The sequence below is a fragment of the Oreochromis aureus genome, linkage group 19, assembly GCF_013358895.1.
Source record: "Oreochromis aureus strain Israel breed Guangdong linkage group 19, ZZ_aureus, whole genome shotgun sequence".
NCBI classification, from domain to species: Eukaryota; Metazoa; Chordata; class Actinopteri; order Cichliformes; family Cichlidae; genus Oreochromis; species Oreochromis aureus.
In genome coordinates, this window is record NC_052960.1 from 24,748,365 (window position 1) to 24,763,235 (window position 14,871).

Sequence of the window (14,871 nt, forward strand, 5' to 3'; positions counted from 1 at the left end):
TGCAATAGTTACATCCTTTTTACACACGCTCTTTTCTATTCTGTAATATACTTGTCAATTTTCTTGATATTTATTTATAATCACCTCTGTTAATCCTTGATATTTAGAACTGAGTGATCTGTATATATTAGTGCTATTTCTTAAATGTGTAAAATCTGTAACATATTGTATTGTTTGGAGTTTAGTCTGTTACTGTTACTATTTTTAGAATTTCTTCTTGGAGCAACTGTAACCCACATAATTTCCTTAGGGATTAATAAAGTATTCTGATTCTGATTGTTTCAGGATGCATGACCTGCCATCCAGTGACACATCTGCTTACCTGTATCTTTTGCTTGTTTCTCCTCCTCTTCTTTTCTGTTTTTTCTAAACTGAGCACCAGATGGCTTTGAACTTTTCTTGTCCATCTTCCATTGGTTTTAATTTTGCACTCCAGTATGAACACCCATCCCCCAACTCGAGGATCACCACAACATAACCTAATACAGCTATACCTTAGTTCACAGATTCACTTTGTCTAGGGTTTATTTCTGGGATTTTGCACAACCCAGGATTCAAATCATGAATACATAATGGGCTTGGATTTACAACATTATGAATGAAATGTGCTCTATTTGGAAGCAGCCGGCCCCCCTCCCCTTTCGACGGGTTGTGTGTGAGACTTTAAATCATCAAACTGTAAAATATACATTTTAAATTGTTATTGATCCCTTTACCCCTGGTCCTAAAGTGTATATTTATTTTCTTACTCTTCTTATATTTATTGTTTGTTTACTTGCACTGCTGTAACTGGAGCCTCGTCGTCTCTCTATATACTGGACTGTATATAGCAATAAAGTTTACTTTGACTTCAGCAGCAAGCAGGCGCACCGAGGGCTCTCGCGCTCACTTTTCGCGTATAGAATTTCAAAAAAACATCGGTGCAAATTATAAGTCTGTATCATAATGTCTGGTGGTTTCATGTTCGTTGTTTTGTTTTTATTTTCTTTTATTTTGCGAGTTGGTTATTAGATGCTGCTCCAGAAAGCCAGAGAATCCCCCGCCGCCCCGTCCTCTCCTCCCTGTGCCGCAAGCAGCAGGCGCACCTCGCAAACGAGGGCGCCCTTGCTCCCAGCAAATGGGCGATAGAAAACCGATTGATGCCTATGACATTCCCAATATGCGCTGGCTGACGTCGGGGAAGCATGAGTACGAGCAAAAAAAATTATTATTATTTTTTTGCCAATGTCCGCGATGCCGCCCCCCACCACGATGCCGCCCCGGGCAACCGCCCGTGTCGCCCGTATCAAAAACCGCTACTGTGTATATCAGTGGTGACCAGCATGAGAGGTATTTTCTCTCATTTCTCCTGTTGTGATATATTGCACAGTTTCCTTTCTTTATATCTCCAAAACAACAGCGGAGAGGAAAAAGTCTCAGAAGTACAACACACTGGTTTCAAGAGATTTACCATTTTTGACACCTATTGTTGGATTTCTTTCTTCAGCACGCACTGCAACACAGTCAAAGGTTATGCAACAGAAATGCGACTTCATTGATGTCCTTTTATGTACAATATGAGAGCTTCTTTCATCACCTGTAAAGTATAGATTTGACCATGAAAACAAAACACGCCTGTAAGGTGCTCTGACTCTAATCACAGCTCAGACTGGAAACTGTCCCGTTTCTGGGAACGTGACAGGCTTGCTTTTGCCCCTCGTTTGTCCGCCTGCTCTTTGGTTAGTGACGTATGGCTTTCACAAAGAAAGTGACGTTACCGATCGTAAATGTAAATGCACCCCCCGCCCAGCGTGCGCGCGCGCGCCCTGTCACACCCTCTGACCTTGCCAAACCTGAACTTGTAATCGAAAGCAGGTGAAGGGGGAAGAAACTGCTGAAGTTCTATTACCTGTGCGAAATCGGAGGTAAGTACACCTTTTTCTCGTTACTGTAACAAGGTACGGTTTGCATACACTGACTAATTATCAATCTCGAAAATAAACTGTGAGAGAAATCAATCGTTTTCTCTCTCTCGCTCTCTGCACACACACACACACACACACACACACACACACACACACACACACACACACACACACACACACACACACACACACATTGCTGTTCAGCGACATCTAATTTCTTATCTCAGCATGGTATGCAGCATGTCCTTGAAATATTTAGTAATCTGGACAAATTGAAGTTTTGCGATCAACGATCAACAGCAGATAAACAGTATTTGAAAGTCCAGGACCAAAGAGATGAGAGAAAATGTTCCCAAATAAAACACAACGTGTTGTTCTCTGTTTTTCTACTCTAATCTGTCCAATATAAAATGTTATCTGTAATATATGTTTATGATGATCCTGGTGAAAGCCACAATGAATTGGTTAGTCAGTAAATTGGTTCTTTATACAGTACTTATACAGGTTTTATTATGTAAGATCCTATTCACTTAATTATTATTAAAATCCAGAGTTGGGAAGTAACAAAATACAAATACTTCATTACTTTATTTAATTATTTATTACTTTTTACATTTAGTGCCTACATTTTAACATGAACATCTGTGCTCCTGTTCTCCTCCTTACATTTTAAAAACAGACTGGTTACTTTAAATTTAACATACTTTGTCTTTAAACATTTCTTTTGTATTCTTTCTCACATTTGAGTAGATAATGAAATAAAATGTCACAAATGATGGACAAGTCCACTGAGAACCCCGGCAATGACCCGGTGTCCACCAAGAGCAACGGATCCATCAAGAGCGATGAGAAGACGTCGACTGATGGTGGCATAAATGTGGGCATGATGGAGAAGTTTAGAAGGAGCTTCCGGCTTCCAACACGGAAGAATCCACCATCACCTGGTGACAAGGAATCCAAGTTATCACCAGAATCAGATGAACCTGCAAAGATGTTAGATTCTGCGGCTTCACCACAACCTCCGTTACCCAGTGAGTACCGTTGGGGTCTTCATAAAATCTCCTGTCAAATGTAAGCACAAATTTTAATGAGTAGTTAAGATGACCTCACTCTACAGTTTCAAAATTCATTCCAAACTTTTCAAGCTACTATGTTTGCAGACAGAATGATGTGCACACATGCACTATGAAAGACTCCTTAGAAAAATAAAACGAAACACAAAAAGACCGTTAAACTTGTTGGAACATGTCTGTTTGCTAAATGAAGGAATGCCTGGGTCATACATAAGCAGATAAGTTTTCCTCAGGTTTTTCCTTGAGTTAACATTAACTAGTGCTGGTAAAGATATAAAAACTCACCTCAAACTTTAAATACAAAGAAATGGAAGATGTAAAAATATTGCTCTTTTCCCCAGAAGTTTAATGTCTATTATATTTCATAAAGATATATTTATTTTCCCCCACATTACCAGCAAAATACTAGACTTTTCAGCCTGTGTAAGAGGGTGGAAGAAGCCACTTTACTGGTCTGTCCTCTGCTTCAGGTTATCCTTTGAGGTGACGGCTTTGGTTTGCCTACTACAGGATACATGAACTACTCTGTATACCAAAGTGTTTTACAGTCAAATGTGAAACCAGCGCTTGGCCCAAAGTACGCCATGCAACAGGACAATGATCTCGTGCACTGCAGCAAATCTACAACAGAATGGTGAAAAAAACAAAACAAAGAATCAATGTTTTGGCTCGTCCCAGAAAACGTCCAGAGCTCAACCTGAATTGAATCCTGTGGCATTAATTGCTGTGACACCACAAAGACGAATGTGTTTTTGAAACTAGGGATTAAAGAGTCAGTTTAAAAGCGAAATCAGCTTTTACAAATGTGCTCTTCTTCCCTCTCTGTCAGGTCTGAGTCCTGGCTCTGCATCTACCTCTCCGAAGAACAACCAGAAAAAAGAGGATGATGAGTCAGATGTTTCTTCTAACAAATCCAAACCACTGACACCATCAAACACAGGTGAAACTTCTTAACTTTAATACTAGATCAATGATCCTGCATACTGGGTAAGTAGAGATTTACTTTCACATGCCAAATCAATCAATCCATCCATCCATCCATCCATCCATCCATCCATCCATCCATCCATCCATCCATCCATCCATCCATCCATCCATCCATCCATCCATCCATCCATCCATCCATCCATCCATCCTCTTTTGCTTATTCGGGACCAGATCGTGGGGGCAGCATCCTTAGCAGAGAAGCTCAGACCTCCCTCTCTCCAGCCACCTCCTCTTGCTTGTCCAGGGGAACACCAAGGTGTTCTCAGGCCAGCCGAGAGATAGAGGGGCCTCCTCCCGGTCATGTCTTGAACACCTCACCCAGGAGGTGCCCAGGAGGCATCCTTCTCAGATGCCCAAACCATCTCAACTGGCTCCTTTTGACGTGGAGGAGCAGCGGCTCTACTCTGAGCCCCTCCTGCATGGCTGAATGCCTTACCTTATCTCTAAGGGAGAGGCCAGCCATCCTTTGGAGAAAGCTCATTTGTATTTGCAACCTCGTTCTTTCGGTGACTACCCAAGACTGTTGACCATAAGTGAGGGTGGGGATGAACATCGACCAGTAAATCGAAAGTTTCGCTTTTACGCTCAGTTTTCTCTTCACTTTGACAGACTGCTATAGCATTCGCATCACTGCAGCCTCAGCACCAATCTGTCTGTCGATCTCCCACTCCCCTCAGTCAGCACCCTGGCATATACTTTCCCGGGAAGGCTGAGGAGTATGATCCCCATACAGTTGGAGAACACCCATCAGTCCCCCACTTTGAAGAACCCAGCCGCTTCCTCCCAATCACATCCCTCCACATATCACTGTCATTGCTCACATGAGTGTTGAAGTCTACCAGTAAGAGAACACAGCTGGAGCACCTTCATGCGCCCTATCCAGGAACTCCAGGAAGGCCTGGTACTCTGAACTGTCATTCAGCACAGAGGCTGACGACAGTCAGGACACGTTTCCTGACCCGAAGGCACAGGGAACAACCTGGCTCCAGGGGGTATGGTCTTTATCTGGTGCCTCACCCCTACCAGGGGACAAAAGGCCCCCAACATCATAGCCCCTGGGATCTCTGGAATAGACAAACCCATCAGGGTAACGATTCATGGAGGGGCACTCAATGGGCACTAATCTGCTACTGGAAAAGCTGGTTCAAGAGCTGCTCCAGACTCAGGAATGAGCTTTTTATTATTAAATGCCTGTATTCATTTATATGTGACACTTTGGACTTACAGTTTTCTGATGGCTGGGTGACCAGCATATATTAAGAACTACAGGGAGTGCAGAATTATTAGGCAAGTTGTATTTTTGAGGAATAATTTTATTATTGAACAACAACCATGTTCTCAATGAACCCAAAAAACTCATTAATATCAAAGCTGAATGTTTGTGGAAGTAGTTTTAGTTTGTTTTAGTTTTAGCTATTTTAGGGGATATCTGTGTGTGCAGGTGACTATTACTGTGCATAATTATTAGGCAACTTAACAAAAACAAATATATACCCATTTCAATTATTTATTTTACCAGTGAAACCAATATAACATCTCCACATTCACAAATATACATTTCTGACATTCAAAACAAAACAAAAACAAATCAGCGACCAATATAGCCACCTTTCTTTGCAAGGACACTCAAAAGCCTGCCATCCATGGATTCTGTCAGTGTTTTGATCTGTTCACCATCAACATTGCGTGCAGCAGCAACCACAGCCTCCCAGACACTGTTCAGAGAGGTGTACTGTTTTCCTCCTTGTAAATCTCACATTTGATGATGGACCACAGGTTCTCAATGGGGTTCAGATCAGGTGAACAAGGAGGCCATGTCATTAGTTTTTCTTCTTTTATACCCTTTTCTTGCCAGCCACGCTGTGGAGTACTTGGACGCTGCGTGATGGAGCATTGTCCTGCATGAAAATCATGTTTTTCTTGAAGGATGCAGACTTCTTCCTGTACCACTGCTTGAAGAAGGTGTCTTCCAGAAACTGGCAGTAGGACTGGGAGTTGAGCTTGACTCATCCTCAACCCGAAAAGGCCCCACAAGCTCATCTTTGATGATACCAGCCCAAACCAGTACTCCACCTCCACCTTGCTGGCGCCTGAGTCGGACTGGAGCTCTCTGCCCTTTACCAATCCAGCCACGGGCCCATCCATCTGGCCCATCAAGACTCACTCTCATTTCATCAGTCCATAAAACCTTAGAAAAATCAGTCTTGAGATATTTCTTGGCCCAGTCTTGACGTTTCAACTTGTGTGTCTTGTTCAGTGGTGGTCGTCTTTCAGCCTTTCTTACCTTGGCCATGTCTCTGAGTATTGCACACCTTGTGCTTTTGGGCACTCCAGTGATGTTGCAGCTCTGAAATATGGCCAAACTGGTGGCAAGTGGCATCTTGGCAGCTGCACGCTTGACTTTTCTCAGTTCATGGGCAGTTATTTTGCGCCTTGGTTTTTCCACACGCTTCTTGCGACCCTGTTGACTATTTTGAATGAAACGCTTGACTGTTCGATGATCACGCTTCAGAAGCTTTGCAGTTTTAAGACTGCTGCATCCCTCTGCAAGATATCTCACTATTTTTGACTTTTCTGAGCCTGTCAAGTCCTTCTTTTGACCCATTTTGCCAAAGGAAAGGAAGTTGCCTAATAATTATGCACACCTGATATAGGGTATTGATGTCATTAGACCACACCCCTTCTCATTACAGAGATGCACATCACCTAATATGCTTAATTGGTAGTAGGCTTTCGAGCCTATACAGCTTGGAGTAAGACAACATGCATGAAGAGGATGATGTGGACAAAATACTCATTTGCCTAATAATTCTGCACTCCCTGTACATCATTTATGTATGGATTGTTACCCTTACTATAAAAACTCCAAATGTCGTCTGTTTAAAAATCATTATTATCAGCTTTCATGTTTAAGATCATGCAGCCATGAAAGAACAAACCAAAGTGGCTAAAATCTGCACACTTGCAAATGATTTTTTCTCTTTAAAATATTTAATAAAAATGTTCAATTGTCTGTGGAAAGTAGAGAAAAAAAGACCAGAAATCAGGTCCGCAGTTTGTTATTCAAACTATTTTAAACTGTGTGCTTTTCTTTTTTAGATCCCAGTATGCCGAAGTTTGATAACACATTAAATAGACTGAGAGAATCTTTTCGTTGGACACGGAAAAAGGAAGTGGATACACTCCCCTCTGAAGACTTGAAGGAAGAAAAAGGTGGGAAGTACAAATACTTTTTATTGTACCTGTTTTTAACTTTCAGTGCTTTATTTAAGTATTCCTTTTAACTTTGACTTTTTAATGCAAATATATCTCCTTTCTACTCCTTATGTTTTCAAATCAGACTTGCTAGGTGTAATGCATTTGAGGGTTTTTTTGCATGTGTGTTTTATTTCCTGTCACTGTGCAAATTTAAACATCAAGCTGATGCCAAATTGCAACCTCATCCCACATAGCAAAATTGGTATGTCTCGGATCTGGCCCACACAATGTGCTTAAACATGGCCCACATACCACAAAGAATGACGGCCCTTTGGTGGCCCAAATTTGGTTTGCCAGATGTGGCCCACACATGGGCCAGCACAAGACCAGTTGCAGACACACTGGTGGCCCAGAACAGTTTCATTTCTGGCCCCAGATGTCAGCCTAATGTGTACCTTAATCAAGCCATGTAATAACAACATGTGCCAGAACATGCAAAACAGTGCAAAAGTAACATGACAAAACTCTGTTCAGACAGTGAATGGACTGACTTTTATACAGCGCTTTTCTAGCCTCCCAGATTACTTAAAGTGCTCTATACAACATGCCACATTTACCCAATCAGACACTTTCTCTAAACTGAGTGCTTCATAATTACATTCATACACATTCACACTCTTGACATGCAGACTGGAGGAGCCAGGGAATGAACCACTAACCTTGCGATCAGTAGGTGAGCTGCTCTACCTCCTGAACTACAGCCACCCGCTGGCAAAGAGGAGTAAACCGTCACTAGGTTTTGGATAAAGTGTAAACTCACAAACCTGTCAAACCTGCATTTGAAACATTGGCTACCATAGCAGTATAGTATTGCAACATGGCATTTGGGTCTTCTAACTAAAATAGGAAAACAGGAACATAAATAGTGCCATCATTGCAGACCTGGCCCACATCTGGTTGACATACGCTCTGCAATGACACCAGTCAGTCAGAAGCACCAGCCGGATCCAGGGAAGACCTGTTTTCTATGGGCCTGGGCCACATAAACCAAACCACAATCGAGCTAGATATGAAATGCCATAGGATAAACAGTGACGTCATTGCCAGACCTGGCACACATCTGGCTGACATACACTCTGCCATGACACCAGTCAGTCAGAAGTGCCAGCTTGATGCCAGATCCAGGCCAGACCTGTTTTCTGTGGGCCTGGGCCACATGAAGCAAACCACAATCGAGCCAGATGTGGCATGCCATCACATAAACAGTGCCATCTACGCCAGGCCTGGCCCATATCTGGATGACATACGTCTTATCATGCCAGAAGTCAGCAGTGCCGGCTTGATACCAGATCCGGGCCAGAGCTTCTTGGTATGTGGGATTGGGCAAAACAATAACACATAAAAGACAATCTTATTACAGTATCCATCGCCAATCTTTATTGCATACAAATCACACTTAGTGGGTAAAGTGACCCCAAACAATCCAAAACAGCATTTTTGGTGCAGATGTTCATGACTAATAGTTGTGGTATTTCAGGATCTAGTTAGAGCTACAGACACAAATGAGCATCAAGCAAACAGTTTCTGTGAAGTTCATCGCATAATGTGTGAACACAAGCCAGTGTACTGCAGGTTCCGCCCCTAGATAACTGGAGAGAGTTGCATCAGGAAGGTCATCTGGCATCAAACCTTTGCCAGATCAACCTGTTATGAGAAAATTCTGCTGTTACCAGCAGTGCTCTGCTTGCCTCTCTGTCAGGTGTTGGCGACGGCTCTTCAGCCACCTGTTTGGAGAATGAAGAGAAAAAAGAGGAAGATGAGTCAGATGTTTCTTCTCTCAAATCCAAACCACCGACACCATCAAAGACAGGTATTAACTTTAATACTAGATCAATGATCCTATATACTGGCAATATTTAAATATTAAAGTTCTAATAACATTTTTTAGTATTTACCTTAACATAGTCCATGTTGCCTAAAGTTTGAAAACATATGAACAAAGTATGTGAACATTAACTTCTCCATGCCAAATCAAACCATGGGCACTAATCTGCTGCTGGAAAAGCCTCCACTCTGGTTCAAGGCTTTCCATCAGATTGTTGCATCTGGCTATTATCTGTTGGATAAGTATGAAGAAAACCATTTAAGAGCAGTACCAGTAATGCCAACTCAGCTGTCTAGTCTGTAGCATTAATACTATTAAAGGCTGCAGAAAACTCAACCAGAAGTAAAATCGAATGCTGACCAAGTAAAGCTGCTATTTGTATTTAGTAGTGTAACATTAACATTTATGAGTGATTGTTTTGTCCCTTCATTTTCCCTGGGAAGCTGAAAAATAAAATAAGGAAAAATATTCATCACAGTTTCCTGAATCCTGATCTGATGCCTTCAAACAACATTTTTAACCTGGGCAAGAATCAGTTAAGTTAAAAACATGTTTAATGTATGATAATAGAATAACTTTGCCTCAGTAAAATGGCAAATTTTGCACATATAGAATATTTCCAGGATGTAATGCTATCTTAACCATGCAGTGCAGAAAGTAATCCACATATAAATATGGAGTCATAGTACCAAGGCAATGACATGAAAAAAAATGGGTTTCCTTAGAATAAAAGCACATGTGAAATTAGCTATATTAATAAATGCCTGTATTTGTTTATATAGGACACTTTCAACTTACACTTTTTTGATGGCTGGCTGACCAGCATATATTAACAACTAAATGGTACATCATTAATACACAGATTGTTACCCCTGTCCTTACTATAAAACTCTAAATGTCTTCTGTTAAAAATCCCCATTATCAGCTTTCATAGTAAAAATTATACATTCATGAAAGAATAAACCAAAGTGGCTAAAATCTGCACACTTGCAAATGAATTTGTCTCTATAAAATGTTCCCTAAAATGTTATCTGCAGCGCCCTGGTCGTTAAAGTGTACAAAAAAACAACAACATTTTTTTGGCACTGACTTCACAACAAAAAGCATTGCTGATGCTTTCCTGTGGAAAGGGGAGTGTCACAGCTACAGAGGCAGACGTATGGAGTGACGACAGAAGGACCCAAGTGCAGATGCAGAGGACAGAGTAGTTGGGAGTGAGTTTTTATTTACAGTGAGACTAAATGCAGACAAAAGCAGAGCATGGCAGGGAATAAAACTTACAAAACCTGAACAGGGAGAAACTAACAAAAGAACACGAGGAACAAAGGAAACATAACAAAACCCTGAAACTGGGAACGAGGAGCCTGAGATATGAAACATTGAGGAAGAAATAGAGAGGCAACATGGAGGATGACACACAGGGGAAGACTGACAACCAAACCAGCAATGAACAAGGAAGATGCAGGGCTTAAATGCACAAGTAGGACAACAAGAGGATGGGGAACAGGTGGGAACACAGCTGGGACAAATCTGACATAACGAGCCACAAGGAAACAAAACTCAATACACTGAACACATGACAAGGGACTATCACAACAAAACAGGAAGCATGAGACATTCATGATGACACCGACAAGACAATGAGACATGGAAACATAAGGTGAGGCGCGGAACCAGAACAGAAACCAGGAACAGTAAATATAATACAACAGAAAACCACAATTCAAAGAGTAAAACTTAAACCAAAACACAAACACTGGGTCACCGACCCAGGACCGTGACAGGGAGAAAACAAAAGACCAGAAATCAGGTCTGCAGTCTGTCGTTAAAACTACATTAAACTGTGTACTTTTCTTTTTTAGATCCCAGTATGCCGAGGTTTGATAATACATTTAATAGACTGAGAGAGTCCTTTCCTTGGAGACGGAAAAAGGAAGTGGATACACTCCCCTCTGAAGACTTGAAGGAAGAAAAAGGTGGGAAGTACAAATACTTTTTACTGTACCTGTTTTTAATTTTCAGTGCTTTATTTAAGTATTACTTTTAACTTTGACTTTTTAATGCAAATATATCTCCTTTCTACTCCTTATGTTTTCAAATCAGACTTGCTAGGTGTAATGCATTTGAATATTTTTTTTTGCATGTGTGTTTTATTTCCTGTCACTGTGCACATTTAAACATCAAGCTGATGCCAAATTGCAACCTCATCCCACATAGCAAAATTGGTATGGCTCGGATCTGGCCCACACAATGTGCTTAAACATGGCCCACATACCGCAAAGAATGACGGCCCTTTGGTGGCCCAAATTTGGTTTGCCAGATGTGGCCCACACATGGGCCAGCACAAGACCAGTTGCAGACACACTGGTGGCCCAGAACAGTTTCATTTCTGGCCCCAGATGTCAGCCTAATGTGTACCTTAATCAAGCCATGTAATAACAGCATGTGCCAGAACATGTAAAACAGTGCAAAAGTAACATGACAAAACTCTGTTCAGAAAGTGAATGGACTGACTTTTATACAGCGCTTTTCTAGCCTCCCAGATTACTTAAAGTGCTCTATACAACATGCCACATTTACCCAATCAGACACTTTCTCTAAACTGAGTGCTTCATAATTACATTCATACACATTCACACTCTTGACATGCAGACTGGAGGAGCCAGGGAACGAACCACTAACCTTGCGATCAGTAGGTGAGCTGCTCTACCTCCTGAGCTACAGCCACCCGCTGGCAAAGAGGAGTAAACCGTCACTAGGTTTTGGATAAAGTGTAAACTCACAAACCTGTCAAACCTGCATTTGAAACATTGGCTACCATAGCAGTATAGTATTGCAACATCGCATTTGGGTCTTCTAACTAAAATAGGAAAACAGGAACATAAATAGTGCCATCATTGCAGACCTGGCCCACATCTGGATGACATACGCTCTGCAATGACACCAGTCAGTCAGAAGCACCAGCTGGATCCAGGGAAGACCTGTTTTCTATGGGCCTGGGCCACATAAACCAAACCACAATCAAGCTGGATATGAAATGCCATAGCATAAACAGTGACGTCATTGGCAGACCTGGCACACATCTGGTTGACATACACTCTATGACACCAGTCAGTCAGAAGTGCCAGCTTGATGCCAGATCCAGGCCAGACCTGTTTTCTGTGGGCCTGGGCCACATAAACCAACCACAATTGAGCCAGATGTGGCATGCCATCACATAAACAGTGCCATCTACGCCAGGCCTGGCCCATATCTGGATGACATACGTCTTATCATGCCAGAAGTCAGCAGTGCCGGCTTGATACCAGATCCGGGCCAGAGCTTCTTGGTATGTGGGATTGGGCAGAACAATACCACATAAAAGACAATCTTATTACAGTATCCATCGCCAATCTTTATTGCATACAAATCACACTTAGTGGGTAAAGTGACCCCAAACAATCCAAAACAGCATTTTTGGTGCAGATGTTCATGACTAATAGTTGTGGTATTTCAGGATCTAGTTAGAGCTACAGACACAAATGAGCATCAAGCAAACAGTTTCTGTGAAGTTCATCGCATAATGTGTGAACACAAGCCAGTGTACTGCAGGTTCCGGCCCTAGATAACTGGAGAGAGTTGCATCAGGAAGGTCATCTGGCATCAAACCTTTGCCAGATCAACCTGTTATGAGAAAATTCTGCTGTTACCAGCAGTGCTCTGCTTGCCTCTCTGTCAGGTGTTGGCGACGGCTCTTCAGCCACCTGTTTGGAGAATGAAGAGAAAAAAGAGGAAGATGAGTCAGATGTTTCTTCTCTCAAATCCAAACCACCGACACCATCAAAGACAGGTATTAACTTTAATACTAGATCAATGATCCTATATACTGGCAATATTTAAATATTAAAGTTCTAATAACATTTTTTAGTATTTACCTTAACATAGTCCATGTTGCCTAAAGTTTGAAAACATATGAACAAAGTATGTGGACATTAACTTCTCCATGCCAAATCAAACCATGGGCACTAATCTGCTGCTGGAAAAGCCTCCACTCTGGTTCAAGGCTTTCCATCAGATTGTTGCATCTGGCTATTATCTGTTGGATAAGTATGAAGAAAACCATTTAAGAGCAGTACCAGTAATGCCAACTCAGCTGTCTAGTCTGTAGCATTAATACTATTAAAGGCTGCAGAAAACTCAACCAGAAGTAAAATCGAATGCTGACCAAGTAAAGCTGCTATTTGTATTTAGTAGTGTAACATTAACATTTATGAGTGATTGTTTTGTCCCTTCATTTTCCCTGGGAAGCTGAAAAATAAAATAAGGAAAAATATTCATCACAGTTTCCTGAATCCTGATCTGATGCCTTCAAACAACATTTTTAACCTGGGCAAGAATCAGTTAAGTTAAAAACATGTTTAATGTATGATAATAGAATAACTTTGCCTCAGTAAAATGGCAAATTTTTGCACATATAGAATATTTCCAGGATGTAATGCTATCTTAACCATGCAGTGCAGAAAGTAATCCACATATAAATATCGAGTCATAGTACCAAGGCAATGACATGAAAAAAATGGGTTTCCTTAGAATAAAAGCACATGTGAAATTAGCTATATTAATAAATGCCTGTATTTGTTTATATAGGACACTTTCAACTTACACTTTTTGATGGCTGGCTGACCAGCATATATTAACAACTAAATGGTACATCATTAATACACAGATTGTTACCCCTGTCCTTACTATAAAACTCTAAATGTCTTCTGTTAAAAATCCCCATTATCAGCTTTCATAGTAAAAATTATACATTCATGAAAGAATAAACCAAAGTGGCTAAAATCTGCACACTTGCAAATGATTTTATCTCTATAAAATGTTCCCTAAAATGTTATCTGCAGCGCCCTGGTCGTTAAAGTGTACAAAAAAAACAACAACATTTTTTTTTGCACTGACTTCACAACAAAAAGCATTGCTGATGCTTTCCTGTGGAAAGGGGAGTGTCACAGCTACAGAGGCAGACGTATGGAGTGACGACAGAAGGACCCAAGTGCAGAGGACAGAGTAGTTGGGAGTGAGTTTTTATTTACAGTGAGACTAAATGCAGACAAAAGCAGAGCATGGCAGGGAATAAAACTTACAAAACCTGAACAGGGAGAAACTAACAAAAGAACACGAGGAACAAAGGAAACATAACAAAACCCTGAAACTGGGAACGAGGAGCCTGAGATATGAAACATTGAGGAAGAAATAGAGAGGCAACATGGAGGATGACACACAGGGGAAGACTGACAACCAAACCAGCAATGAACAAGGAAGATGCAGGGCTTAAATGCACAAGTAGGACAACAAGAGGATGGGGAACAGGTGGGAACACAGCTGGGACGAATCTGACATAACGAGTCACAGGGAAACAAAACTCAATACACTGAACACATGACAAGGGACTATCACAACAAAACAGGAAGCATGAGACATTCATGATGACACCGACAAGACAATGAGACATGGAAACATAAGGTGAGGCGCGGAACCAGAACAGAAACCAGGAACAGTAAATATAATACAACAGAAAACCACAATTCAAAGAGTAAAACTTAAACCAAAAACACAAACACTGGGTCACCGACCCAGGACCGTGACAGGGAGAAAACAAAAGACCAGAAATCAGGTCTGCAGTCTGTCGTTAAAACTACATTAAACTGTGTACTTTTCTTTTTTAGATCCCAGTATGCCGAGGTTTGATAATACATTTAATAGACTGAGAGAGTCCTTTCCTTGGAGACGGAAAAAGGAAGTGGATACACTCCCTTCTGAAGACTTGAAGGAAGAAAAAGGTGGGAAG

The 14,871-nt window shown here is 41.3% G+C and overlaps 1 protein-coding gene across 6 annotated transcripts in view; it reads left to right on the forward strand.

The window, feature by feature from the left end:
- The window catches only part of LOC120435000 (tumor necrosis factor alpha-induced protein 2-like), a 74,478-nt gene that overhangs the window by 41,355 nt on the left and 18,252 nt on the right, over positions 1-14,871 (forward strand). The window contains exons 1-8 of one of the 6 annotated variants that reach the window (XM_039603687.1): positions 1,810-1,904; positions 2,655-2,935; positions 3,807-3,917; positions 7,064-7,177; positions 8,922-9,032; positions 10,910-11,023; positions 12,766-12,876; positions 14,750-14,863. In XM_039603687.1, coding sequence (XP_039459621.1) covers positions 2,668-2,935; positions 3,807-3,917; positions 7,064-7,177; positions 8,922-9,032; positions 10,910-11,023; positions 12,766-12,876; positions 14,750-14,863 — 943 coding nt within the window. In that variant the 5' untranslated portion in view covers positions 1,810-1,904; positions 2,655-2,667. Of the gene's footprint in view, positions 1-1,809; positions 1,905-2,654; positions 2,936-3,806; positions 3,918-7,063; positions 7,178-8,921; positions 9,033-10,113; positions 10,708-10,909; positions 11,024-12,765; positions 12,877-14,749; positions 14,864-14,871 lie in introns of those variants that run through there. The other 5 variants (XM_039603688.1, XM_039603690.1, XM_039603689.1 and 2 more) reach the window with 5 other exon arrangements.